At 39.2% G+C, this 24,597-nt stretch overlaps 1 protein-coding gene across 5 annotated transcripts in view; it reads left to right on the forward strand.

Moving 5' to 3' along the window:
* LOC101678481 (phospholipid-transporting ATPase IB-like) overlaps window positions 1–24,597 on the forward strand; it is a 231,800-nt gene that overhangs the window by 13,373 nt on the left and 193,830 nt on the right. For 4 of the 5 annotated variants that reach the window (XM_045069635.1, XM_045069633.1, XM_045069637.1 and 1 more), the window contains exons 2-7: window positions 2,488–2,632; window positions 12,473–12,572; window positions 16,707–16,805; window positions 18,156–18,201; window positions 18,833–18,873; window positions 21,642–21,715. In XM_045069635.1, coding sequence (XP_044925570.1) covers window positions 2,532–2,632; window positions 12,473–12,572; window positions 16,707–16,805; window positions 18,156–18,201; window positions 18,833–18,873; window positions 21,642–21,715 — 461 coding nt within the window. In that variant the 5' untranslated portion in view covers window positions 2,488–2,531. Of the gene's footprint in view, window positions 1–2,487; window positions 2,633–12,472; window positions 12,573–16,706; window positions 16,806–18,155; window positions 18,202–18,832; window positions 18,874–21,641; window positions 21,716–24,597 lie in introns of those variants that run through there. The other variant, XM_045069636.1, reaches the window with a different exon arrangement.

Raw genomic sequence — 24,597 nt, forward strand, 5'->3', positions numbered from 1 at the left:
TCTTGGCATTTATTTTCTGTCTGATCTTTCATAATCGTGCTCTCAATAAAGAAAGATCTACTTTACCAGTTTTTTTTTTTTAAGATTTTATTTATTTATTTGACAGAGAGAGACACATGGAGAGAGGGCAAAAGCTTGGGAGCAGGGAGCAGGAGCCTTCTGCTGAGCAAGACCCCAAAGCGGGGCTCTATCCCAGGACCCTGGGATCATGACCTGAGCTGAAGTCAGACACTTACGGACTGAGCCATCCAGGGATCCGTCTCTTTCCTTTCTTTTCTGAGTTCTTTCAGGTCACATTAAAAATTCCTCCGCAGTTGGGGCACCTGGGTGGCTCAGTGGGTTGAGCCTTTGCCTTCGGCTTGGGTTGTGGTTTCGGGGTCCTGGGACGAGCCCTGCATTGGGGTCTCTGCTTGGCCAGGGAGTCTGCTTCCCTTCCTCTCTCTGCCTGCCTCTCTGCCTCCTTGTGATCTCTGTCAAATAAATAATATCTTTAAAAAAAAAATTCCTCCACAGTTTCAATATCATGTTAACGAATAATTTTGTGTTTCTTCTTTTGAACTCTTTTTCATAATGGCCATATTTAATTTCTTTTATAGGGAATGTATTTTCTCTGTTTTGTAACAGTTCTTTTGAGGTGCAAACAGGTATTTCCTTTGTCTCTTTTTCCTTATACTTTGCCATTTTTTGGCAAATGGCTACATTGCTTTTTCATAGATTCTATGTTGGCTCATTTTTTACCATTACTCAACTTAAGGGAGCCACTCTAACAGACAAGCTCATGGCTGGAGAGACCCGTTGGTGTAGTGGGAGGCACCTCGTGGGTGAGCTGGGACATCAGCTTAGGCCTTAAATCTAGGATATGTGCTCACCAGCCCTCTTACCTCAGGTAGCAGGTGAGCAGGTAGCCTTAAAGCTCCCAGGTCTCTAGTCAGGTGATCGCCTGCAGCTCTTAGTTAACTATTACTCACCTTCCGTTTCTTCACCCTTACACATGAATGGGTTGTCCAGGAAATGCTTGAAGAGAAAGAGCTAAACTAAACCTAAATGATAGTGGGAAAGCTCCTTTACTCCAGGACCTGCATATCCACATCAATCCTGCACAACAGGACTTTTTGCAAGTCTGAGAAAACTTGAGTGTGTTTACTCTGGTATAAAGATGCTTGTTACCGTTGAGGCCTGGTGAGCCTCTATTTCTCGTCAGAAACAAATGGGACTTTCCGTGGCCCGTTGGTCAAAAATCTCATTCATTTTTGGGTTAGGAGATATCAAAGCACACCTTGTCTGGGCAAGGTTAACCAGGCAAGGAAGACTTTATTTAAGACTATGGCAATTGGGGAGAGAAGTTGAACTCCCCTCAGGTGAAACAAAAGACAGAGTTTATAAGAGGTCTGTGGGGAAGGTGGGGATTGTCACTGGCAACTTGTGTCTGCTAAATGGCTTTGTCCAAAGAATAAGTACATTTTCTCTTGTCTTCATGACAGGAGGGGCTTTTATACTTGGCACAAGGCACCCTCTGAAGGTAGACCCTTACCTTACCATGGAGATCTTCTCTGATGTTACATTTCAGAGACATCCCAGGTCCTTGAGAAAGACATTCCCTGGATCTTAAAGCTGGCAAGGGGCTTTGAAGGATATTTATATACATTTCAAAGGGAGTAGAGCAAGAATTTACGATTAGGTATTCTAAGGCAAATGTTTAATGTTAGCAAAAAGGAAAGGGAGTTCAGGGGTCTATGGATAAGACATCCGTTTAAAATTAGTCAAACTCAGGACACCTGGGTGGCTTAGTTGGTTGAGTGCTGCCTTCGGCTCAGGTCATGATCCTGGAGTTCCAGGATCAAGTCCCAGGATTGAGTCCCAGGATCGAGTCCCACATTGGGCTCCCAGCTCCACGGGGAGTCTCTGACTTTCTCCCTCTGAACTTCTCCCCTCGCATGCTGTCTCTCACACTCTCTTAATCTTAATTTAAAACTTAATCTTAAATCTTAAAAAATACCTAAAAAAAACCTTAGTCAAACTGAGGGGAATGTTAAGGCCAGGGGCTGCCCTCTGGTCAGGGAACTACTGCTCTTCAGCCAAGCCTCTCCTTGCCTCCTCCTGCAGCCCTCTTTGCCCTCTCCCCTCCCCTCTTCTCTTTCTGAGCTCAGCTGCTGGGTCTTCTCTATCACTGCTTGGTTCCCAGTCTCCTCCCTGGGCAGAATGTCCGTGCCCACCCAGAGCCTCTGGGGCTGGGGAGGGGATGCAGCTGGAGCTGAGGGAACTAGCATTGCCCCTTCAGTGCAGGGTGGCAGGGGAGGTCTAGGGGATCCGATCCCTGGAGAAGTGGATTGGGCAGATGAGGAGCTGGGGGCTAAGAAAGCAGTCGGCCTCCAGGAGACTCACCGAGGCTGAAATGCCTGTCCAGAACACACAGCGCGCTTCCTCCTTTCCCTAGAGCCTGACTTCATTTGCATTTCCGAGTAACATCCCTGTGCCTTCTTGCTGCAGGAGCTGCCCATTTCCCTCTGGGCTGTCAGAAGGTGGAGGAAGAGATGGGCTGGCAACAATCTCTGCAAGAATCCGACGCATCCAAAGTCCGCACCATTTACCTCAATGAACCCCTTAGGAACAGTTTCTGCAAAAACTCTATCAGGTGAGAAGGGTGTGTGGCTGGGAGGTAAGGAAGGAGGAAGAAGGTGGGGTCCTCACCTGCAAAATATACGTGGTGTGGATGCTTCAGGCTTTAACACTTGTCTAGACCTTGAGAAATTTGACTCTCAGGTTCACCACCAACAGGCTGTGTTGTCATCTCACCCTCAAGGGTTCTTTCTCTGAGGTGGCCTCTCCTCTCACTGTTCATGGCAACACCATCCATGCAGCACACTGCCATCTGGGAGCTCTCTCTAGTAATACCTACCGGGAAGATAAAGTGCTTTCCAGTGGAACCTCACAGATCTGCTGAGTTCCCCACCAATATCCTATATTGGGGAATCGAGGATCAGCTTTCTTTCTTTTCTTTTTTTTTAAGATTGTATTTATTTATTTGACAGACAGAGATCACACGTAGGCAGAGGCAGGCAGAGAGAGAGAGTGGGGGGGCGGGAAGCAGGCTCCTTACTGAGCAGAGAGCCCGATTTGGTACTCCATCCCAGGACCCTGAGATCATGACCTGAGCCAAAGGCAGAGGCTTAACCACTGAGCCACCCAGGTGTCCTTTTTTTTTTTTTAATTGAAGTTTAATTAATATGCGGTGGTATATTAATTTTAGGATTACAATATAGTGATTCAACAGTTTTATACATTACTCAGTGCTCATCAAGAGAACTGTACTCTCAATCCCCTTTACCTATTTCACACAACACCCCCCCCAACTCCCGTCCCTCTGACAACCACCAGTTCATTTGCTGCATTTGAGTCTCTGAGTAATATTCTGTTGTATATATGCATTACATCTTTACCTGTTGAACTATGGATGGACACTTTGGGTTGCTTCCATATCTTGGCTATAGTAAATAATGCTGCAGTAAATGTAGGTGTAAATATAGGTGTGCATATGTTTTGTGAATTTGGGTTTTTGTTTTCTTTGGGTAAATATCCAAAGTGAATTAGGAGATCATATAGTAATTATATTTTTAATTTTTCAAGGACCCTCCATACAGTTTTCCACAGATTGGCTGCCCCAATCTGCATTCCTAGGAACAATGTTCAAGTGTTCCTTTTCCTCCACATCCTTGTTATTTGTGTTTTGTTTTATTTTAGCCATTCTGACACGTGTAAGGTGATATTTCATTGTGGTTTTAATTTGCATTTCCCTGATGATGAGTGATGTTGAGCATCTTTCTGGCCTTCTTTGGAAAATTGTCTATTTAGGTCCTTTGGCCTTTTTAATCAGTTTGATTGTGGGGAAGTGTTAAGTTGAATAAGTTCTAAATATATTTTGGATGTTAATCTCTTAATTGGATATATCATTTGCAAATACTTCTCTCACTCAGTAGAGTGCCTATTTGTTTGGTTTGTGGTTTCTTTCACTGTTCAGAAGCTTTTTATTTTAGTGTAGTCCTGATAGTTTAATTTTGCTTTTGTTTCTCTTGCCAGAGAAGATGTATCTAGAAAAATGTTTCTATATCCTATACCAAAGAAACAACTGCTTATGTGGTCTCTGAGGAGTTTTATTATTTCAGGTCTCACATTTAGATCTTTAAACTATTTTGAGGGGTTTTTTTTGTGTATAGTGTAAGAAAGGGGTCCAGTTTCATTCTTTTGCCTTCAGCTGTCAGTTTTCTGAGTACCATTTCTTAAAGAAACTGTCTTCCCCATTATCTATTCTTATCTCCTATGTCATACATTAAGTGATCATATTTGTGGTTATTTCTGGGCTCTGATTCTGTTCTATTAATCTATGTGTCTATTTTTGTGCCAGTACCATACCGCTCTGATTACTGCAGCTTTATTGGAAATCTTGAAATCTGGGACTCAGATATGTCTAGCTTTGTTCTTCTTTCTCAAGATTGCTTTGGCTATTTGGGGTCTTCTGTGGCTTCATATAATTTGAAGACAATTTGTTCTAGTTCTGTGAAAAATATTGGTGTTTTGATAACTATTGCATTAAATCTATAGATTGCTTTGGGTAGTATGGACATTTAAAAATGTTAATTCTTCCAATCCTTGAGCATGAAATATCTTGCTATTTGTTTGTGTCATCTTCAGTGTCTTTCATCAGTGTTTCATAGTTTTCAGAGTAGAGGTCTTTCACCTCCTTGGTTAAGCTTATTCCTAGGTATTTTATTATTTTTTGGTGCAATTGTGAATGGGATTTTTTTTCTTGATTTCTCTTTTTGCAACTTCATTATTAGGGTATAGAAACACAACAGATTTCTGTATATGAATTTTGTATTCTGCAACATTACTAAATTCATTTCTCAGTTCTAATAGTGCTTTGGTGGAGCTTTAAGGGTTTTTCATATATGGTATGTCATCTGCAAATAGTGACAGTTTTTCTTCTTCCTTATCAATTTAGATACCTTTTCTTTCCTCTTCCCCCCCCCCCCGATAGCTGTGTCTAGTACTTGCAGTAGTATTTTGAATAAAATTGGTGAGAATGGACAACCATTTCTTGTTTTTGATCTTAGAGGAAAAGCTGTCAGTTTTTCACTGTTGAGTATAGTGTTGGTTGTGGGTTTTTCATATAAAACCTTTAGTGTGTTGTGGTATGTTTCCTCTGAACCTATTTTGTTGAGTTTATATCAAGAATGGATGTTATACACACCAACAGTGTAGGAGGGTTCCCCTTTCTCTGCATCCTCGCCAGCATCTGTCATTTCCTGACTTGTTGATTTTAGCCATTCTGACTGGTGTGAGGTGATATCTCATTGGGGTTTTGATTTGTATTTCCCTGATGCCGAGTGATATGGAGCACTTTTTCATGTGTCTGTTGGCCATCTGGATGTCTTCTTTGCAGAAATGTCTGTTCATGTCTTCTGCCCATTTCTTGATTGGATTATTTGTTCTTTGGGTGTTGAGTTTGCTAAGTTCTTTATAGATTCTGGACACTAGTCCTTTATCTGATATGTCGTTTGCAAATATCTTCTCCCATTCTGTCAGTTGTCTTTTGGTTTTGTTAATTGTTTCCTTTGCTGTGCAAAAGCTTTTGATCTTGATGAAATCCCAATAGTTCATTTTTGCCCTTGCTTCCCTTGCCTTTGGCGTTGTTCCTAGGAAGACGTTGCTGCTGCTGAGGTCGAAGAGGTTGCTGCCTGTGTTCTCCTCAAGGATTTTGATGGATTCCTTTCCCACATTGAGGTCCTTCATCCATTTTGAGTCTATTTTCGTGTGTGGTGTAAGGAAATGGTCCACTTTCATTTTTCTGCATGTGGCTGTCCAGTTTTCCCAGCACCATTTATTGAAGAGGCTGTCTTTTTTCCATTGGACATTCTTTCCTGCTTTTTAGAAGATTAGTTGACTGTAGAGTTGAGGGTCTATTTCTGGGCTCTCTATTCTGTTCCATTGATCTATGTGTCTGTTTTTGTGCCAGTACCATGCTGTCTTGATGATGACAGGTTTGTAATAGAGCTTGAAGTCCGGAATTGTGATGCCACCAACGTTGGCTTTCTTTTTCAATATCCCTTTGGCTATTCGAGGTCTTTTCTGGTTCCATATAAATTTTAGAATTATTTGTTCCATTTCTTTGAAAAAGATGGATGGTACTTTGATAGGAATTGCATTAAATGTGTAGATTGCTTTAGGTAGCATAGAGATTGGGAATGCAAGCTGGTGCAGCCACTCTGGAAAACAGCATGGAGGTTCCTCAAAATGTTGAAAATAGAACTGCCCTATGACCCAGCAATTGCACTAGTTGGTATTTACCCTAAAGATACAAACGTAGTGATCCAAAGGGGCACGTGCACCCGAATGTTTATAGCAGCAATGTCCACAATAGCCAAACTATGGAAAGAACCTAGATGTCCATCAACAGATGAATGGATCAAGAAGATGTGGTATATATACACAATGGAATAGTATGCAGCCATCAAAAGAAATGAAATCTTGCCATTTGCGACAACATGGATGGAACTAGAGCGTATCATGCTTAGCGAAATAAGTCAAGCAGAGAAAGACAACTATCATATGATCTCCCTGATATGAGGAAGTGGTGATGCAACATGGGGGCTTAAGTGGGTAGGAGAAGAATCAATGAAACAAGATGGGATTGGGAGGGAGACAAACCATAAGTGACTCTTAATCTCACAAAACAAACTGAGGGTTGCTGGGGGGAGGGGGTTTGGGAGAAGGGGGTGGGATTATGGACATTGGGGAGGGTATGTGCTTTGGTGAGTGCTGTGAAGTGTGTAAGCCTGGTGATTCACAGACCTGTACCCCTGGGGATAAAAATATATGTTTATAAACAATAAAAAATTAAAAAACAAAAAGAATGGATGTTTTATTTTGTCAACTGCTTTTTCTGCATCTATTAGGATGATCATATGTTTTTATCCTTTTTCTTATTGATGTGATATATCACACTAATTGATTTGCACATATGGAACCATGTCTGGAGTAAATCTTACTTGATCCTGGTGAACGATTTTTTTAATGTGTTGTTGGATTCCGTTTGGTGATATTTTGTTGAGGATTTTTTAATCTATTCTCATCCGGGATATTGGCCTGTCATTTTCTTTTTTGCAGTGTCTTTATCTGGTTTTGTTATTAGGTAATGCTGGCCTTGTAGAATGAATTTGAAAGTTTTCCTTCTTCTTTCTTTCTTTCCTTTCCTTTTTTTTTTTTGGAATAGTTTGAGAAGACTATGTACAAAAGTTTGGTAAAATTCACCTGTGGAGCTATATGCTCCTGGACTTTTGTTTATTTGGAGTTTTTTGGTTACCAATTCAATTTCAATATTAGTAATCTCTGTGTTCAAATTTTCTATTTCTTTCTGCTTCAGTTTTAGAATATTGTATGTTTCTAGGAATTTATCCATTTATTTTAGGTTGTCCAATTTTTGGCATATAATCTTTTCATAATATTCTTTTACAATCCTTTGTATTTCTGTGGTGTTGGTTATTTCTCCTCCTTCATTTCTGATTTTATTTATTTAAGTCATTTTTTCTTTGATGACTCTGGTTAGAATTTATCAATTTTTATCTTTTTTAAAGAACCAGTTCTTGGTTTCATTTATCTTCTTTTAATATTTTAGTCTCATTTTATTTATTTACACTCTAATATTTATTGTCTCCTTCCTTCTATGAGCTTTGGACTTCACTCTTTCTTCTTTTTCTAGCTCCTTTAGGTATAAGGTTTGTTGTTTGAGATTTTTTTTTTAAACTTCTTGAAGTAAGCTTGTATCACTATAAACTTCCTTATTAGAAACTTCCTTCCTTACTGTGTTCCAAATATTTGGGACCATTGTGTTTTCAATTTCATCTGCCTCCATGTATTTTTCGATTTCTTCATTGATTAGGTACATGTTATTTAGCCTCCATGTGCTTGTGGGGTATTTTGTTTGCTTGCTTGTTTTTTAAAGATTTTATTTATTTATTTGACAGAAAGAGCATGGGTGGGAAGGAGGGGGAGAGGGAGAAGCAGGTTCCCTGCTGAGGGCTCTATCCCAGGACCCTGGGATCATGACCTGAGCTGAAGGCAGATGAGTAACTGACTAAGCCACCCAGACACCCCATTCTTGTGTTTTTCAGTTTGTTTTTTGTAATTGATTTCCAGTTTCATATCATTTTGGTCAGAAAAGATGCTTGATATTACTTTAATCTTCTAAATTTACTGAGACTTGTTTTGTGGCCCAACATATGGTCTACTCTAGAGACTGTTCCATGTGCACGTGAAAAGAAAATGTGTATTCTGCTGTTTTGGATGGAATATCCTGTTTATATCTATTAGGTCCATGTGGTCTAATCTGGTTTACAGCTACTGTTTCCTTGTTGATTTTTCTGTCTGGATCACTCATCTATTGATGTAAGTGGAGAGTGGAAGTCCTGTGCTATTAGTTGTATTATTATCAGTTTTTTCCTTTATTACTGTTAATGTTTGCTTTTTGTGTCTAGGTGCTCCAATGTTGAGCGCATAGAGATTTAAAATTGTTACATCCTTTTGTTGGATTAATCCCTTTATCATTATATGGTGTATTGTGTTTTGTTTCTTGCTATAGTTTTTGTTTTAAGGTCTATTTAGTCTGATATAGATATTGCTAACCTAGGTTTGTTTGTTTTTGTTTTTTAAGCTTCCATTTTCTTGGTATGTTTTTTCATCTCTTCACATTCAGTCTGTATGTGTCTTTAGGTCTGAAGTGAGTGTCTTATAAGCAACTTACAGATGAGTCTGTTCTTATTTATTCAGGACCCTATATATTTTGATTTGAACATTTAGTACATTTACATTTAATTATTGATAGGTATTTACTTATGGCCATTTTGTCAATTGTTTCTGGTTGTTTTTGTAGTTCTTCTCTGTTCCTTTCTTCTTTTCTTGCTCTCTTTCCCTATGGTTTGATGTCTTTCTTTAGTGTTATACTTGGATTTCTTTCTCTTTATTTTTTGTGTAACTATTATAGGTTTTTGATCTATGGTTACCATCAGGATCATATATATGACATCTTATGTATGTAGCAGCCTATGTTAAGTTGATAGTCACTTGAGCTCAAACACCTTCTAAAGGCACTAAATTTTTACTCCCCCTGCACATGTTTTATGTATATGATGTCATATTTTGTCTTTTTATTTTAACCAGTTTGTAGATAATTTTGCTACTTTTGTCTCTCTCTCTCTTTTTAAAGATTTTATTTATTTATTTGACAGACAAGTAGGTCGAGAGACAGGTAGAGAGAAAGAGGAGGAAGCAGGCTCCCTGTCAAGCAGAGAGCCAGATGCAGGGCTCGATCCCAGGACCCTGGGATCATGACCTGAGCCAAAGGCAGAGGCTTTAACCCACTGAGCCACCAAGGTTCCCCTTTTGTCTCTTTTTAATAAAGACTTTATTTATTTGAGAGAGGGAGAGAGCAGAGAGAGGGAGGGGCAGAGAGAGAGAGAGAGAGAGAGAGAGAGAAGCAGACTCCCTGCTGCTTGGGGAGCCTGATGTGGGGCTCAATACCAGGACCCTGAAGTCATGACTTGAGTCACAGTCCAACACTTAACCAACTGATCTACCCAGGTCCCCCACTACTTTTTTCTTTTAACTTTCATAGTCACTTTATAAGTGATTAATCTACCTTTACTATGTTTGCTTTTACCTGTGGAATTTTTTCCTTTCATAATTTTCTTCTAATTATGGCCTTTTCTTTCCACTTAAATAGTTTCCTTACACATTTCTTGTAAGTCTACTTTAGTGGTGATGAACTCCTTTGAATTTTGTTTGTCTGGGAAACTCCTTACCTCTTTTTCTCTTCTGAATAGTAAACTTGCTACATAGAATATTCTTAGTTGTAGGTTTTTTGTTTTTTTCCCTTTTAGTGTCCTGTGTATATGATGTTACCTCCTTTTAGCCTGTGGTTTCTGCTGAAAAGTCATCTTATAGCTTTATGGGGGTTTCCCTTGTATATAACTCTACTTTCTCTTGCTTTAAAAAAAATTCTCTCTTTATCATTACTCTTTGGCATTTTAATTATTGTATGTCGTGGTGTGGATATCCTTGGGTTCATGTTGTTAGGGAGTCTTTCTGCTTTCTATATCTTGATGTCCTTAGAGTTATTTTCAGCTATTATTTCTTCAAATAAACTTTTTGCCCCCTTCTCTTTCTCTTTTCTAGGATCCCTATGATGTAAATGTTGTTACACTTGATGATACCACAGAATTCCCTTATCCTAGTCTCATTTTTTATTATAGATTTTTCTTTTTGCTGTTCAGCTTGGTTGCTTTCCATTATCCTGTCTTTGAGACTGCCAATCTGTTCTGCATCCTCTAACCTGCTTGTGGCTCCCTCTAATGTATTTTTCATTTCTGTTATTGAATTCTTCAGCTCTCACTGAAGAATTTTCAGTTTTTTGTATTTTCTGTCTCTTTGTTGAAGTACTCACTGAGTTCATCCACTCTTTTCTCAAGTCCTATGAGTATCTTTTTTTTTTTTTAAGATTTTATTTATTTTATTTGACAGACAGAGATCACAAGTAGGCAGAGAGGCAGGCAGAGAGAGAGAGAGAGAGGAGGAAGCAGGCTCCCCGCTGAGCAGAGAGCCTGATGCGGGACTCGATCCCAGGACCCTGAGATCATGACCTGAGCCGAAGGCAGCGGCTTAACCCACTGAGCCACCCAGGCGCCCTGCTATGAGTATCTTTATGATCATTACTCTGAAATTTTTTTTTAACCAGGCATATTATTTTTGTTTTATTTTGGTCTTTTCCTGAGATTTTTGTCTCATTCTTTCATTTGTGACATATTCTTCTGTCTCCTCATTTTGTCTAACTCTCTGTGTCACCTTCTGCGTATTAAGGAAGTTGCTTACATCTCCTGGACGTGGATGTAGTGGCCTTCTATAGAGGAGTGCTGCCCTATAGTGCAATCTCCCTTAGTCACCAGAACCATATCCTCCAGGGGTGTGCAAAAAGGGCTGCTTGCACCCTCCTCTTATGGTTGGGTCTCAGTTACCCTTAGTTCAGCTAGCTTCAATGACCTATTTTTCCTTCTGTTTGTGCAATGGACAGGGTTTGCCCCCTGCAATGTGGAGAGATCTGTCTGTGACTATTGTGGCCTAGCTGTTTGCAAATAGCCTCACTGCCAGAGCTGTAGGTGCACAGTAGGGCAGGGCTTTCCTTTTGCATAGCTGGCTAAGAGGCCTGGCTACAGAAATTGTGTGCATGTTGAAAAGTGGGCTTATCTCTTTTATCTCCAGAGCAGGAGTCACTTAGAAGTGTGCTAGTCCCTGTGGGAGTTGTTTGCTGGGTGTAGTGGGACAGGAGATGTTTTGGTAGGATGCCTGCTGAGGAATCAAGAAGGTTGGATGGGGAAGGTACCTAGGGGAATGTGAGGGTGGGGCACCCTAATGATAGCAAGGTAAATGAAGAATATTTCTGGCTCCCACAAACATCTGGCTATCTAGGCTGTGGAAGGGAAAGAGGAAATGGCCTCCACTAGCATGCTTGTTACTAGAAAAAAATCTCATGCAGGTTCCTGCTCCTCCAGCACATGTTCTAACATTAGTAAATAAATCTTCCTGTATACTCCATGTGCTTTTCATACTGTTGCTTCTGTGTTGGGTCTTAGGCTGTGTTTAGTATACTGGCTCTTTAAGGGCAAGGACTCAGCTTTCCCTCACTCTCTGGCTCTCCCACAGTTATGCATGCTGAATTGTACAGCTCTTGGATTGAAGCCCTGATCCAAGCCAGATTTTTGGGGACTCATCTGGATGGGTCCCCCAAGTCTGGGGGTCCCTGTATGGGGACCTGTTTCTGGTTAGTTGTGCAGAGAACTTGGTTCCCAACTGCAACTCTGCCCCTCCTGCCCTTTTTGGTGTGGCTTTTGTGATGGAGCTGTTATCTTGGTGTGTTTGTGGGACAAGTTGAACTCCAGATCTTCCTATTCTGCTGTCTTCCCCAAACTCCTGGTCTTTATGATTTTAAAATGTAGTAGATTCATTAGAAAACAAGAAACACCCCTGAGATGTTTTTCTTTGTCCATAATATGGCTTAGGCATTTGGGAAGATTGATGGATTTAAGATAACTTTTAATGATAAAGAACCTCTGAGGGAGAGAAGGGAGAAAAATTGGTGGCTTTTATTATCCTTGAACTATAGGATGAATGTTTAGAAGTTCTGTTACAAGAATTACAGGCCATTAGAAAATGTGGAATACATCTTGCTTATGTCCTATATTTATAGTACTTAGTTCCTGAAATGGGAAAAATTCTTTCTTTATCCCAACATTGTTTTCAGAAAATAATAAATGTTTTTAAAAATGGCAAAAAATCTTTAGTAAAGAGTGTTCTATAACAATATTTTATCCACTTCTGGGTTTTCCTTTCCAATGTTAACTGCTAATGGTATTTTTCTTCTTACCTACAGCACAGCCAAGTACAGCATTTGGTCATTTCTTCCTCGATATCTGTACCTGCAGTTTAGCAAAGCTGCTAATGCTTTCTTCCTATTCATTACTATATTGCAGGTAATATTTCTGAACACATTATTAGATTAAGCTTTTTAGTAAAGAAAATACTAGAATCTTATTTATCTGAATTAAGAATTTGATGTAGAGAATAAACTCAAACACTGTAAGAAGAGAACTCTCTCCTTACAATACTCATTAAGACACTGAAACTCCCATTTGGGGGCTGAAAAACATGTTGATGCCTAAAGTATGAATTGGTCCACAGTTCTTCCTGATTTAGATCACTAATGCGATATTATTGGACTGCATTTTATAATTTATGCCACCTCCATGATAGGATAATTTTAATATATTTAAAGGAATAGTTTAAAGAAAGTCCAGATGCTAGTTTAAAATAGCTAATTTTTTTCTTCTTTTTTTTTGTATTTCAGTAAAAACTGTTAATGTGAGATCTACCCCCTTAACGATTTTAAGTGTACGATACAGCAGTGTTCCCCATAGACATCTGTTATACAGCAGATCTCTAGAACTTATTAATTTTGCATAACTGAAACTTTATGTTCATTGAATAACAACTCCTCATCTCTCCCTCTCTCCAGCCCCTGACACCATCATTTTACTCTCCTAGTCCATGAATCTATGTTAGATGTCTCATAAGTGGTCTTATGCTGGATTTGCCGTCTGTGCCTGGCTCATTTCTCTTGGCATAATGTCCTCAAGGTTCCTCCGTGTTATTACATGTGGCGGGCTTTCCATCTTTTTAAAGCCTGAATAATATTCCATTGTATATATGCCACACTTTCTTTATCCAGTCATCCACCAACAGATAATGAAGTTGTTCTCATACTTGGCTATGGTTCTGCTATGAATGTGGGAGTGCTGCTATGTCTCCAAGATCCTGATTTCAACTCTTGGATAAATACCTAGAAGTGAGATTCCTGAGCCATATGGTAGTTCTATTTTTAATTTTTTGAAAAATCTTCATATTATTTTTCTGTAATAGCAGCACCATTTTCTATTCCCACTGGAAGTGTACAAGGGTTCCAATCCTTTCACATCCTCATGAACACTTGTTATTTCTTGTTATTTTTTTGTGTTTTCTAACAGCCATCTTAACTTGTGTGAGGTGATGTCTCACTCTCGCTGTAGTCTGGAGTTTCATTTGATGATTAGTGTGATGTTGAGCACCTTTCTTGTACCTCTTAGCCATTTGCAGGTTGTTTTCAGAGAAATGTCTCTTCAGGTCCTTTGCCCATTTTATTGGATTATTATTATTACTACTATTTTACTCATTGAGTTGAAGTTCCTTATATCAGGTGAGGGGGGCTTCAAATAATTTCTCCTATTCTGTAGGTTGCCTTTTCATTTTGTTGATGGTTCTCCTTGCTGTGCAGAAGCTTTTCAGTTTGAAAAGCTTGTCTATTTTTGCTTTTGTTACCTGTGTTTTTAGCATCCTAGCCGAGAAATCATTGCCAAGACCAATATCTAAAGCTTTCCCTCTTTTAGGAATAACATCTTTTCAAAAACAGTTAAATTCAAGGCTTTCCATAATTTAGTTTGCGCCTGTTTATTCAGCCTTGTTTGCATTATGAATCCTATAGTGTAACACAATCCAAGAGGCAAATCTCCTCACAATTCCCCAATTTTCTTCCTAGCTCTAGACCTTGGTTCATTCTGTTACCTAAACCAGAAGGCATTCATCTGGTTATACTCTATCCATTCTCTTAAAGGCACATTTCAAAATCTCCTTCCTTCAAACATCACGAAATGCCACACTCCATGCTGAGTTCCCCCATCTTTATCTTCTGTAGCAATGATCGGTGCTATACATTATAATTGATTTTATTTTTCCTGGAAAACTGTAAATTCCTTGCGAATAGAAGCAGTGCCTTCAAAATGGCCAAGCTTTGGGATAAGAATTTAATGAACTGGTTGAATTTAACTTAAACAGAAGATTGGTATTAGTGAGCATTTGCAGTCAAATGCTCTACCACTGGCATTAGTGAACATTTATAGAGGTCATATAAGTGTGTAGCAAAATCTGTGCATGGAATTAACTCAAGGATGAATGTTTAGACATAGTTCCTACCTTTGGAGAACTGGTAGTACTTTTTTTTTTTTTTTAAAATATTTATTTGTCAGAGAGAGAGAGAGAGAAAGCAAGAACACAAGCAGGGGGAGCAGCAGAGGGAGAGAGAGAAGCAGGGTTCCTGCTGAGCAAGGAGCCCGACGTGGGACTTGATCACAGGACCCTGAGATCATGACCTGAGCCAAAGGCAGATGCTTAAGTAACTGGCCACCCAGGCAGCCCCATGGAGAGCTGGTAGTCTTAACATACAAATACTTTAAGAAATATTTATGAAGTGTTAAGGGAACACAGGCCACTTTGGGCTGGTGTCTGAGTGGTTCAGGAAAAGCTAGTGAAAAAGAAGATGACATTTGAGCTAAAGATTAGAGGAGGAGGAGTCTAACAGTAAGCAGAGGGACAGTGGAAGAAAAGACCTTTCAGCCACAGGAGACTGTGTGAGAAAAGGCATGAAAACAGGAGGCACTGGTTGCCTTTTATAAGAACCAGGGACCAAAGAGGGGAAGGGAAAAGGTAAAATTTTCTTTGAGAACATTTTATATATTTTGAATTGTGAAAATTTAGCAAGTATGAAATTTTTTTCTAGTGTATGACGTGTCCTGGAAACAGGAAACATTTTGTTTGGAGTGTAGAGTAGTAAAGAATCTGAAAATGTCAGGTGAGATCAGGATATAAGAAGCTTAGTGCTACATTCAGAAGCTTGGACTGTGTTCGAGGGATAGGAAAAAGGCAGTGACAGTCAGGAGCTAGAGTGAAGTGACCAGCTCTTGTTAGGCTTAACCAAGGAAGAGACAGAGAGAGGCCTGTGAGCGACAAGACTGGCTTGGAGGTGCACTGCAGAGAGATGGAGAAGAGGGACAGATAGGAATTATCTGAAAGGCAGATTTAACTGATAGCCTAAGCAATCCTAAAATTTCTCCCCTTTTTCCTCTGGTTCTCAAATTGTTTTTATTTTATTTTATTTATTTTGATTTAATTTTATTATTATTTTTTAAAGGTTTCCTTTATTTACTTGAGAGAGAGAGAGAGAGAGAGAGAGAGAGAACATGAGCAGGGAAGTGGTGCAGAAGAGGGGGAAGCAGGCTCCTCACTGAGCAGGGAGCCCTACTGGGACTCGATCCCAGGACCTGAGATCATGATCTGAGCCAAAGGCAGATGCTTAACCCACTGGGCCATTGAACTGCCACCCCCTTAGAATGCTTTTAAAGTAATTATAAGAATTATTGAGAGTTTCAAAATAGACACTGTTTTGCTATAGGAACAAATAATAAGCAAGCAGGAAATAAGGCAGCATAGAGAGTACACACAGGCCCAGGTTTGGAAACACAAGCCTAAAAACTGGTCTAAATCTGGAAAACTATAAACAGTACAATCTAGGACCTTACCTACCCTTTCCTCCATCAAGAAGCTGTCACAGCCTCTTTATCACTTTATTTCTCATATCCTGTTTGTTTATTTACTTATTTAGAGATTGTGAGCAAGGGTGAGTGGGGGAGTGGGGAGGGGCAGAGTGGGAGAAGGAATCTAAGGGAGGCTCCATGCTCAGTGCGGAGCCCCACAGGGCTCAATCTCACAACACTGAGATCATGGCCTGAGCCGAAATCGAGAGTCAGACACCTGACTGAGCCACCCAGGGTCCCTACTTTATTTCTCCTATTTTAAACAGTGGGGGGTAGACCTAGAGTTGTCTCCATAGGAAATTAAGAGAAATATTATTCTCCAGCTTCTCCCAAAAATTTCTCTGGTGCCTCAAAAAGAAGGTTCAGTTAACTGACCTTTTGGATTTAACTATTTTGAAGGGATGCTATTTTAGACATTTAAGTTTTGAACTATTCTCTTCGAAATGTGGTAAATGCATTGTACTGGAAAGATGACATAATGACCCAAGTGTTAAGCAGTCGCTCTGGTGGATTTTCCATAATGTAATGTTTAGTCTCATGCTTCAGGGAGGGTTTTGATATGCTAAAACTCTCCTTCCTCTTTTTATTTAACAGCGTGTGTTGTTCTTATGTCCCACATATGCTACTAGTAGTCTGACTTTTAGTATCAAGCAAAATATAAGATTCATCATAAGATTCACGGTGTAACTCTGATTGTTTCTGCAGCAAATTCCAGATGTGTCTCCGACGGGAAAATATACAACTCTCTTGCCGTTGGTGATTATTCTTATGGTTTCAGGCATTAAAGAGATTGTAGAAGATTATGTAAGTTCACTATTAGTGAAATGTTCTCAAAACTGTTGCCTTGAATAGAAGAGACATAGTTGTTGTTTTCAAGCTTCTTGTTGGAACTGGTGTAATTTTTAAAATCTGTAGTTGATGTGAAAAACCAAAGTTTTAAGGTTTCAAATCTTAAAGTGTGTGTCTGTGTGTGTGTGTGTGTGTGTGTGTGTGTGTGTTTGAGAAACCAATTGTGGTCATAAGATGTATCTTTGAGGATTTAATGCAACAGAAAATCCTAACTGGCTAAAAAGGTCAGGAATTGTGCAGTGACTTCATTTCTCCTTTAACCTTATCACAGACACATTTTTTTCCCAAGAGTTTATCTATTTGTTAGAGAAAGAGCATAAGCAGGGGGAGGGCCGAGAGGGCAGAGTGGGCAGTGTGGGCAGCAGGCTCCCCGCTGAGCAAAGGAGACCGGTGCAGGACTCCATCCCAGGGCCCTGAGTTCATGACCTGACCCAAAGGCAGATGCTTAATTGACTGAGCCACCTGGGTATCCTCACAGATACAATTTCACACGAGCCTACAGATTTTAGCAGTAAAGGAAAAGAGAGAGATTTAGTATTGTTTTCTATTGGTTCGACTGTACCTGCTACACCTGGGCTCTCTCTAGTAGGATCCCCTTTTTCCTCACTCACAATCCTAATGCTCATTTTCCAAAATTGGCAGCTATTGTTATTCCTATGTTTCTGCCTCATTCCTCCATATCTTGTAAAGATAGGTCATCAGTAAAATCTATTTGGTTGCTGGTCTTTTGATGGCTTTATACTATGAAAGAATTTTTCAAACTTAATCAAAAGGCTTGAGCTAAACTGGGGCATAATTCAAGATTGCTAATTATGTGTTTAACTAGAAGGATGGTCATTGAAAGCCATACATAATATGCTGACATTTTAAGTAACACTTCACTATGTAGGAGGCACTGTATTGTATATATTTACATGGGCATGTATGTGTATTTATTTAAATTGAGGCACATTCTGGTTAGTGACCTGTGACCTGACATCGCTGCATTCATAGGAGGTAGAGTTGGAATGTCAACCAAGACAGGCCATCTCTAGCGGTCACATACTTAACCACTATGCTGTGCTTCCTCCATTAGATCACATCTCAATTTAGAGAGCTGATAGGGGTAAAACAAAATTGAAATCAGTTATGGCCAAAAAACATACACAAAAAACAAACCCCCTAAAACAAAACAAAACAAAAAGCCCCAAACCCATTACAATTAGGTTCGCTGCCTCTATTCTTTCCTGGGCCTACTATGACTTGTGTTATGATGTGAATTACTCACTTTGAACTTTTGACATAATTAATTTTTTTCTATAACAGAAACGACACATGGCAGACAAATTAGTTAACACAAAGACGGTGATAGGTAAGATATCAGATGAAGCTTTTATTCCCTTTCACTATAAAAAAATATCTAAATTGACCAGATACATAAGCTGTGTTTCATAACATTTTGTTATTTAAAGAAATATAGGAAGCAAAGAACAACAATCATCAGGAAACTGTTTCCTATATGTGAGAATCATCAATTATGTTAATTAGAATAAAATAAATGAAAAAAGATGGGAAATTGGAATATTTGAGATATGAGCAATTCTTATGTCAATAAAAAAGATCTGGGTGTTACATAGTCTCTCTCAGTCCTAATTTCAATATGTGCTAACTTTGTAATTGATTAGAAATATATAACTTTGCTTTTCAGGCCATCAGCCAGTATCTTAGCAAACTGTTTTCTCTCTAGGATCAGGAGTAACTTAACATAACTTTACATAATAGTCATCTATTCTTATGTTAAGTTACATTATATCATATTGTTCTATTTTGGTTCAGTGCATGTGAACACAGTTTACATCTCTTTCCAGTTTATTTCAAGGTTTAATTAGTGAAGACAGTAATTTATAAAGAAACACATTTAGTTTTATGAAAAATATCTCTTATTATTTTGGACTTTACCTAATTCAATTGTTACAGTTAATACACAACTCTATGTTTTCCAGTGTTAAGAGAGAATACATGGAAGACGATTATGTGGAAAGAGGTAAGAATGTATTTTAAGTGAGTAATCACCTCCCATATTGAGAGTTACAGATTTTTATCTCTAAAACATGTCTTCAAGAACTATCATATTATCCTATTTTGTAGATGAAGAAGGAAGTAGAGGACCAAAGAGAATAACTAATTTGCTCAAGGTCATACAGCCCTGAAGTGGTGAAAAAAAGCTTTAAATCTCATTGGTTGGAAGTCTGCATGCTTTCTAATGTGTCTCTGTGTTACTTTTGTATCATTGACTGGAATATTTAGAGATAATGCTTCTTCACAAGCTGTTGCTCAGGGTACAAGGTAACCTTACACAGAGACTACCTCAGGGAATGTCTTCATGAATATTTGCCCTTGGGGTAGAAGTTAAAGGCATGGGGGGCTAGATACTTTGTCCTCATTAGTAATTCCTTGCTGACCAATGTAAAAGCCTTTGAAGACCAATACGAAGTATCATCAGTATATCTTTCCCTGAGAGAGATCAAGCAGGAGAGTTAATCGTGATTGCATTTTGCTCCTCTCATTGGGACTAAGAGAAAAAAGTCCCTGAGACATCTCTTCCTGGTTGGCAGAGTCTCAGGGGAGAGGGTTGGTGAGAGAGGACAGGAGTGTGGCTGCAGTTGGGGCAGAGGCGGGGGGGACTTTTATCTGCAGAGGGTTGTTTACATGATTGAGGTTTTTTCTTTTTTTTTTAATACATGATTGAGTTTTAATTTACCGCCATTGCCTTCCACTGGAAGAGTGAGTTACACAGCTAGAGCCAAGGACCAGGAATTCTTGTCTCTCTGACTCCTTTTACCACCTGTACAACCAAATGGAGCACTTTATAGATTGGGTGTTTACAAAAGGAAAAGGGAGTTGATTTGGGGGTCCTGTGGGCAAAAGAGAAAAAGTTTGTAAGGGAAACCTGTTATCCTATGTTATCTGTTAACTCCCTGTTATCAGATCCCCGGGGGGCATAATCTTCTGTGTCAATATCGTTTCTGGGGGGAAAATTAAGTTTTAATTATAAAGTGTAAACTTGTCTCATTCTAGCCATTGTGAGATCTTGCTGTTAGTTGTTTATATAAGCTACAAATGCTTTATTGCTCACTGCACTGTGAACTTGAAGTAAGTTGTGGATGTTTAATTGTCAATCCTTTTTCTCAGCATTTATGGACACTTACAGCTTTTAAGTTTCTCTCCTCACTTTGATCCAGAAGTATTTAATTAATCTCTGCTGTATTAATGAAGATAGAAATGATCTGTATAATCATATTATGAAAAGAAAAATAGTCTCCTTGTTCTTTTCCTCCTCAGAAAGAAATTATTATTTTTTTCAGTATAGTCCAGAAATTGGTTTAGGAGTGAACTTTACCCTCTTCCTCTGCCTACCCTACCTCCCTCTGCCCCACTTTTCTAGCTGCCCAGGAAGGGCCTGCCAGTTTTAAGAGCTGTGTCCTCAATACCTAGCACAGTGTAAATGCTCAAGGGGTTAAAGAAAAAGTACACAGGAAGAAAGCATTAAAAACTCATACTACTTTCTTCACATATTGTTCCTGGTATTTACATCTTTCTCTTTTAGTTACAAGTTAGAATTCCTTCATACGTTCAGTCAACAAATATTGATTGATTGATTGACTAATGTGTCAGGTGGAGGGAGATGGGCATTTTTTCTGCTCTGCATGGAGCTCACAGACCAGCAGAGAAAAGCCCACCATTAGGCAAGCAATTATGGTGTGATAAGGTACGAACAATGCATAATTGCAAAAACAGTACTATCAATTAGTCTGTTTATCAACCTTGCTGTAAGGACCTATTTAGCCAGAATGCTTCCATCCAGTGAGGCAATAATTCTGTTGTTTAAAACTTAAACTGTCCCTGCCGCCCCTTCCCCAGGGGACTTACTTAAAAACAAGTCCCGGAAACCAGTCCCAGGTAACAAAGCCCAAATACAAGGGTGGGTCAGGCCAGGTGGAGACATCCGATCAGTGGGGGTCTGCATACTGTCTCCCTAGCTACCAAGGAGTATGGGCACCACCCTCTGGGCGCCTATTGGGGGCCAATTCTGACCAAGGTGAAGGCTAGTTCAAATGTCTACTAGGGTAAATTGTAATTTGGTTGGTCACCTAGCATGACTGTGCAGCTTTCTCTGTGTGTTAAAATTTCATTGGCCACCTGTGCGTGGCCAGGCCCAACCACATGGCCTTTGCCCTTTAAAGCTAGTCTGTGAAGCAAAGAGGGGTCGCCCTCTCTGTAAGAGGCGTGGCCCCGAACGTTCGGTTTGGTTATTGATGCTTGGTGCGAAATAAAACTTTGCTTGACCTTTGTTTTGTATCAGTCTTGCTCCTTTAATCACGGACCCATTATTGGGGGACCCAACATTGGGGATCCAACACTCGGCACTATTTACATTTTGGGGCCAGAAAATTCTTTGTTGTGGGTGATTGTCCTGTCCATTGTGAACTTTTAGCAGCATCCCCTGCTTCCACCCACTAGTTCCTAGTAGCATTGTCTCCTAAAACCCGTGAAGTTGTGGCACCCAGAAATGTTTCCAGACATGGCCAAATGTCCCTAGGGGGAAGGGAGGAGACACCTGCCCCCAGTTAAGAACAACTCTTTTAGAGGAAAGACCCTCATAAAACAAAATTGTTCTAATGTAGCTGAAGTTTCTTAGCATGGCTCCAGGATTTTCACATCCTAATTTTTCTTAAGAATATTTTATGCATTTTGACTCTATTTTTGCTTTTTAAAATTCATGCTTCTGTGATTTCTTTCCTGGTTTAAAAGGTAAATGTGGGTGACATTGTGAAGGCCTCCAATGGACAGTTCCTTCCTGCAGACATGGTTCTGATCTCTTCCAGGTTCGTTGTGATAGTGGGCATTCAATAAGCTTTTTTTTTTTTTAGGTTTATTTATTCATTTTAGAGTGTGCGGGGGAGGGTGGCAGACAGGGAGTGAGAGTCTCAAGCAGCCTCTGTGCTGAGCTTGGAGCCCCATGCAGGGCTTGATCTCACGACGCTGAGATTGCAAGCTGAGCTGAAACCAAGAGTCCGGAACTGAACAGGTTGAGCCAGCCAGGCTCTGCCATTTAAGGAATTTTATTCTGAATTAGAAATTTCAAGAAAATCATAGGCCTTCCCTTCTCACCCCTTTCTCTATCCCATTCTCTATATTATAAACCAGCAAAGTTACTGCAGAGTTGAGGAATTAGCAAAATTTTACCATGAAAGGTCTGATAGTAAATCTTTTCAGCTTTGAGGGCCATGCAGTCTCCGTTGTAGCATCAGAAGCAGCCATAGGCAATATAGAAACAAATAGGTGTGGACATGTTCCAATAAAACTTTATTTATAAAAAGAGACAGGGCCCAGAGTTAGCCTGTGGGCCATAGTTTGCTGACTGCTATTCAGTACTTTTATTATCTTTTCTTTAATTTTGCTGGACATATTTTTTTCTTTCCTAATTGTTAGATTAATTCCATCACTTCTATAATTTCTACAGACATTCAGCAAATTTAAAATATTTACACTTATGATCATATTTTAATCTCATAGCTATTCTGAGGTGTTCCCTTTCTATAAACAAAGTGCCTCACATAGAGAAGTAAGTGATTTTTTTCAATATCATTAAGTGGACTCATCTGAGAACCAAGTTTAAAAACACAGCCTCTGTTGTTTTTGTAGAACTATATCGCTTTATTCATTGGCTGTTTTGGAGGAAACTTACAGATACTCCCTGCAATGGGTATTTCCTTTCCATGAGGTCATGTCTGACCACCTCCCCATACACTTCTATGTTTGGCCCCCTGGGGAGCTTGGCTGTCCCCTCCTTCATGTTCTCTGTAAGGAGAACACAGTCTGGGGCATCTGTGGGTAAGAGTGGCTACAGTCATGAACACCGCTGCGTTTGACATGTTGGGTAAACTCTTTACCTAGATCAAGTCATAATCACTCAAAGTGATTAAAAAACAAAAGTTCCTAGCCTTCTAGACACACATCCTCTTGGAGCATGAAGAGATTTATTGGGAAGAGAGATTTGTTCTAGAGCCATTGTCTAAGCTTCTGGAAAAGCAATAATACCAATGCTAGTTCTTATTCATACCAGATACACTTTGTTCTTTTGCCATCAATGCATTAATCCATTGGACAAAGGAACTTAGTGTTGCCGACGTGTCTGTCTCTTGGGTTCGGTTAGGAGTATGGGGTTCACCCAGAAGCCAGGGAGGTACATAAAGGGTTTTGTTTCTATCACCTCTACATCATTTGTATGTGTGACTTTCTTTGCCTTTCTTTGTTTCTTTCTTTCTAAAAAGTACTGCTTATATGAAAACCAATCTCTTTTGGGGGTAGGGGAGAAGGAGGGAGAGACAAAAATCATTATTCTTGGACTTTTTTTTCTTGCAAGTCTTACAGATGATATTTTCTAAGTTTTCACCCTGCCCCTATTAAACAGTTTAGACACCAAACACACACACACACACACACACACACACACACACACCCCAATGTTTATTTGATTGGGCATAAAAGTAAGAAAACCAAATTGAGTCCCAAAATGAACTGAGATCCTAAGAACCCTGAAATGTAATCCTGTGTCAGTATAAGCTTTTTCCCTGAGTGTTTCTGCCAAACCCCAAGACCATAAGTTTCCATTTCATTGAGCATAAGAAGTAGGCGATTCTTACATAAAGGTGAGAACTATACACTTAGTTAAGGGAGAATGAAGAGTAAAAACCACCATGCTGTAGGGGGGCAATATAGAAATGTGCTTGTTTTGACTGGCATAGGGTGGAGGGAAAACATTCCCTGGGAGAATTCAAGCTGGCTCATGCAGATGTGAGCTCTGAATTCACCTTGCCTGTGTGGTGAAAAAATTTTAAGCAGAGAATTTAATGTGATCATGGAAAATAAAGAAGAAACCTCTAATTAGCTAGAAGGAGATAAAACAGAATGGAAAAGGTAATAACCCAAAAGATAATGGCTGACAGTTTTCCAGAATTGTTGAAAATTTGTCCCTTGGCTTCATTGGGTTTCTTGGATCTGAAGCTAGACTTCAATAATAGGAAACATCAGACTAATTTTGAGTGTGATAATCAGAACTATACGAAAGGTGTTCATATTGTTCAGAGTGAGGGTAAAGATATCGATTGGCTAGAAACCTTAAACTCTGGATATTTGTCTAAAAATTTACTTTAATATCTAAAAGATTAGACATAGAGTATAGAGAGCTTCCAGCCATATCAAAGGGGAAAATTATTTGAGAAAAAGAAAAAGCCCTCAAAAGTAACTAAAAGAATAGAAAAAGGCAAAAAGAGGGAAAAATAAAATGCCCTTAATCAGGTAGTAGAATAAATAAAAATCATCAATTACAAATAAAGCAAATAGATTTCAGAAGTGAAAAAGTATTATAAAATTGTCCAGCTATATGTTGTTTACAAGAATTTCACAAAACACAAGTGCTCAGGAAGATTGAAATGAAAGGATAAAAAAATACATACAGAAAATAGACAACAAGTCCAGAAGAGATGGTATCACCATTAGATACAATAGACTTTGAGACAAAAAGCATTATCTGAGATAAGATATCATGGAAGAAAAAGAAAAAAAGCCACTTCATAATAACAGTTTCAAGTCACAGAGAAATGTCATAGGTTAAAGATACAGAAAAAACTTAAATATCTACAAGAAATTTACAAACTCAACATCCTACTGGGAGGTTTCAGTATTTGCTTTCAGGAATTGATCA

The sequence above is a fragment of the Mustela putorius genome, unplaced genomic scaffold (genome assembly GCF_011764305.1).
Source record: "Mustela putorius furo isolate JIRA1106 unplaced genomic scaffold, ASM1176430v1.1 tig00003942_pilon_pilon_pilon, whole genome shotgun sequence".
NCBI lineage: Eukaryota > Metazoa > Chordata > Mammalia > Carnivora > Mustelidae > Mustela > Mustela putorius.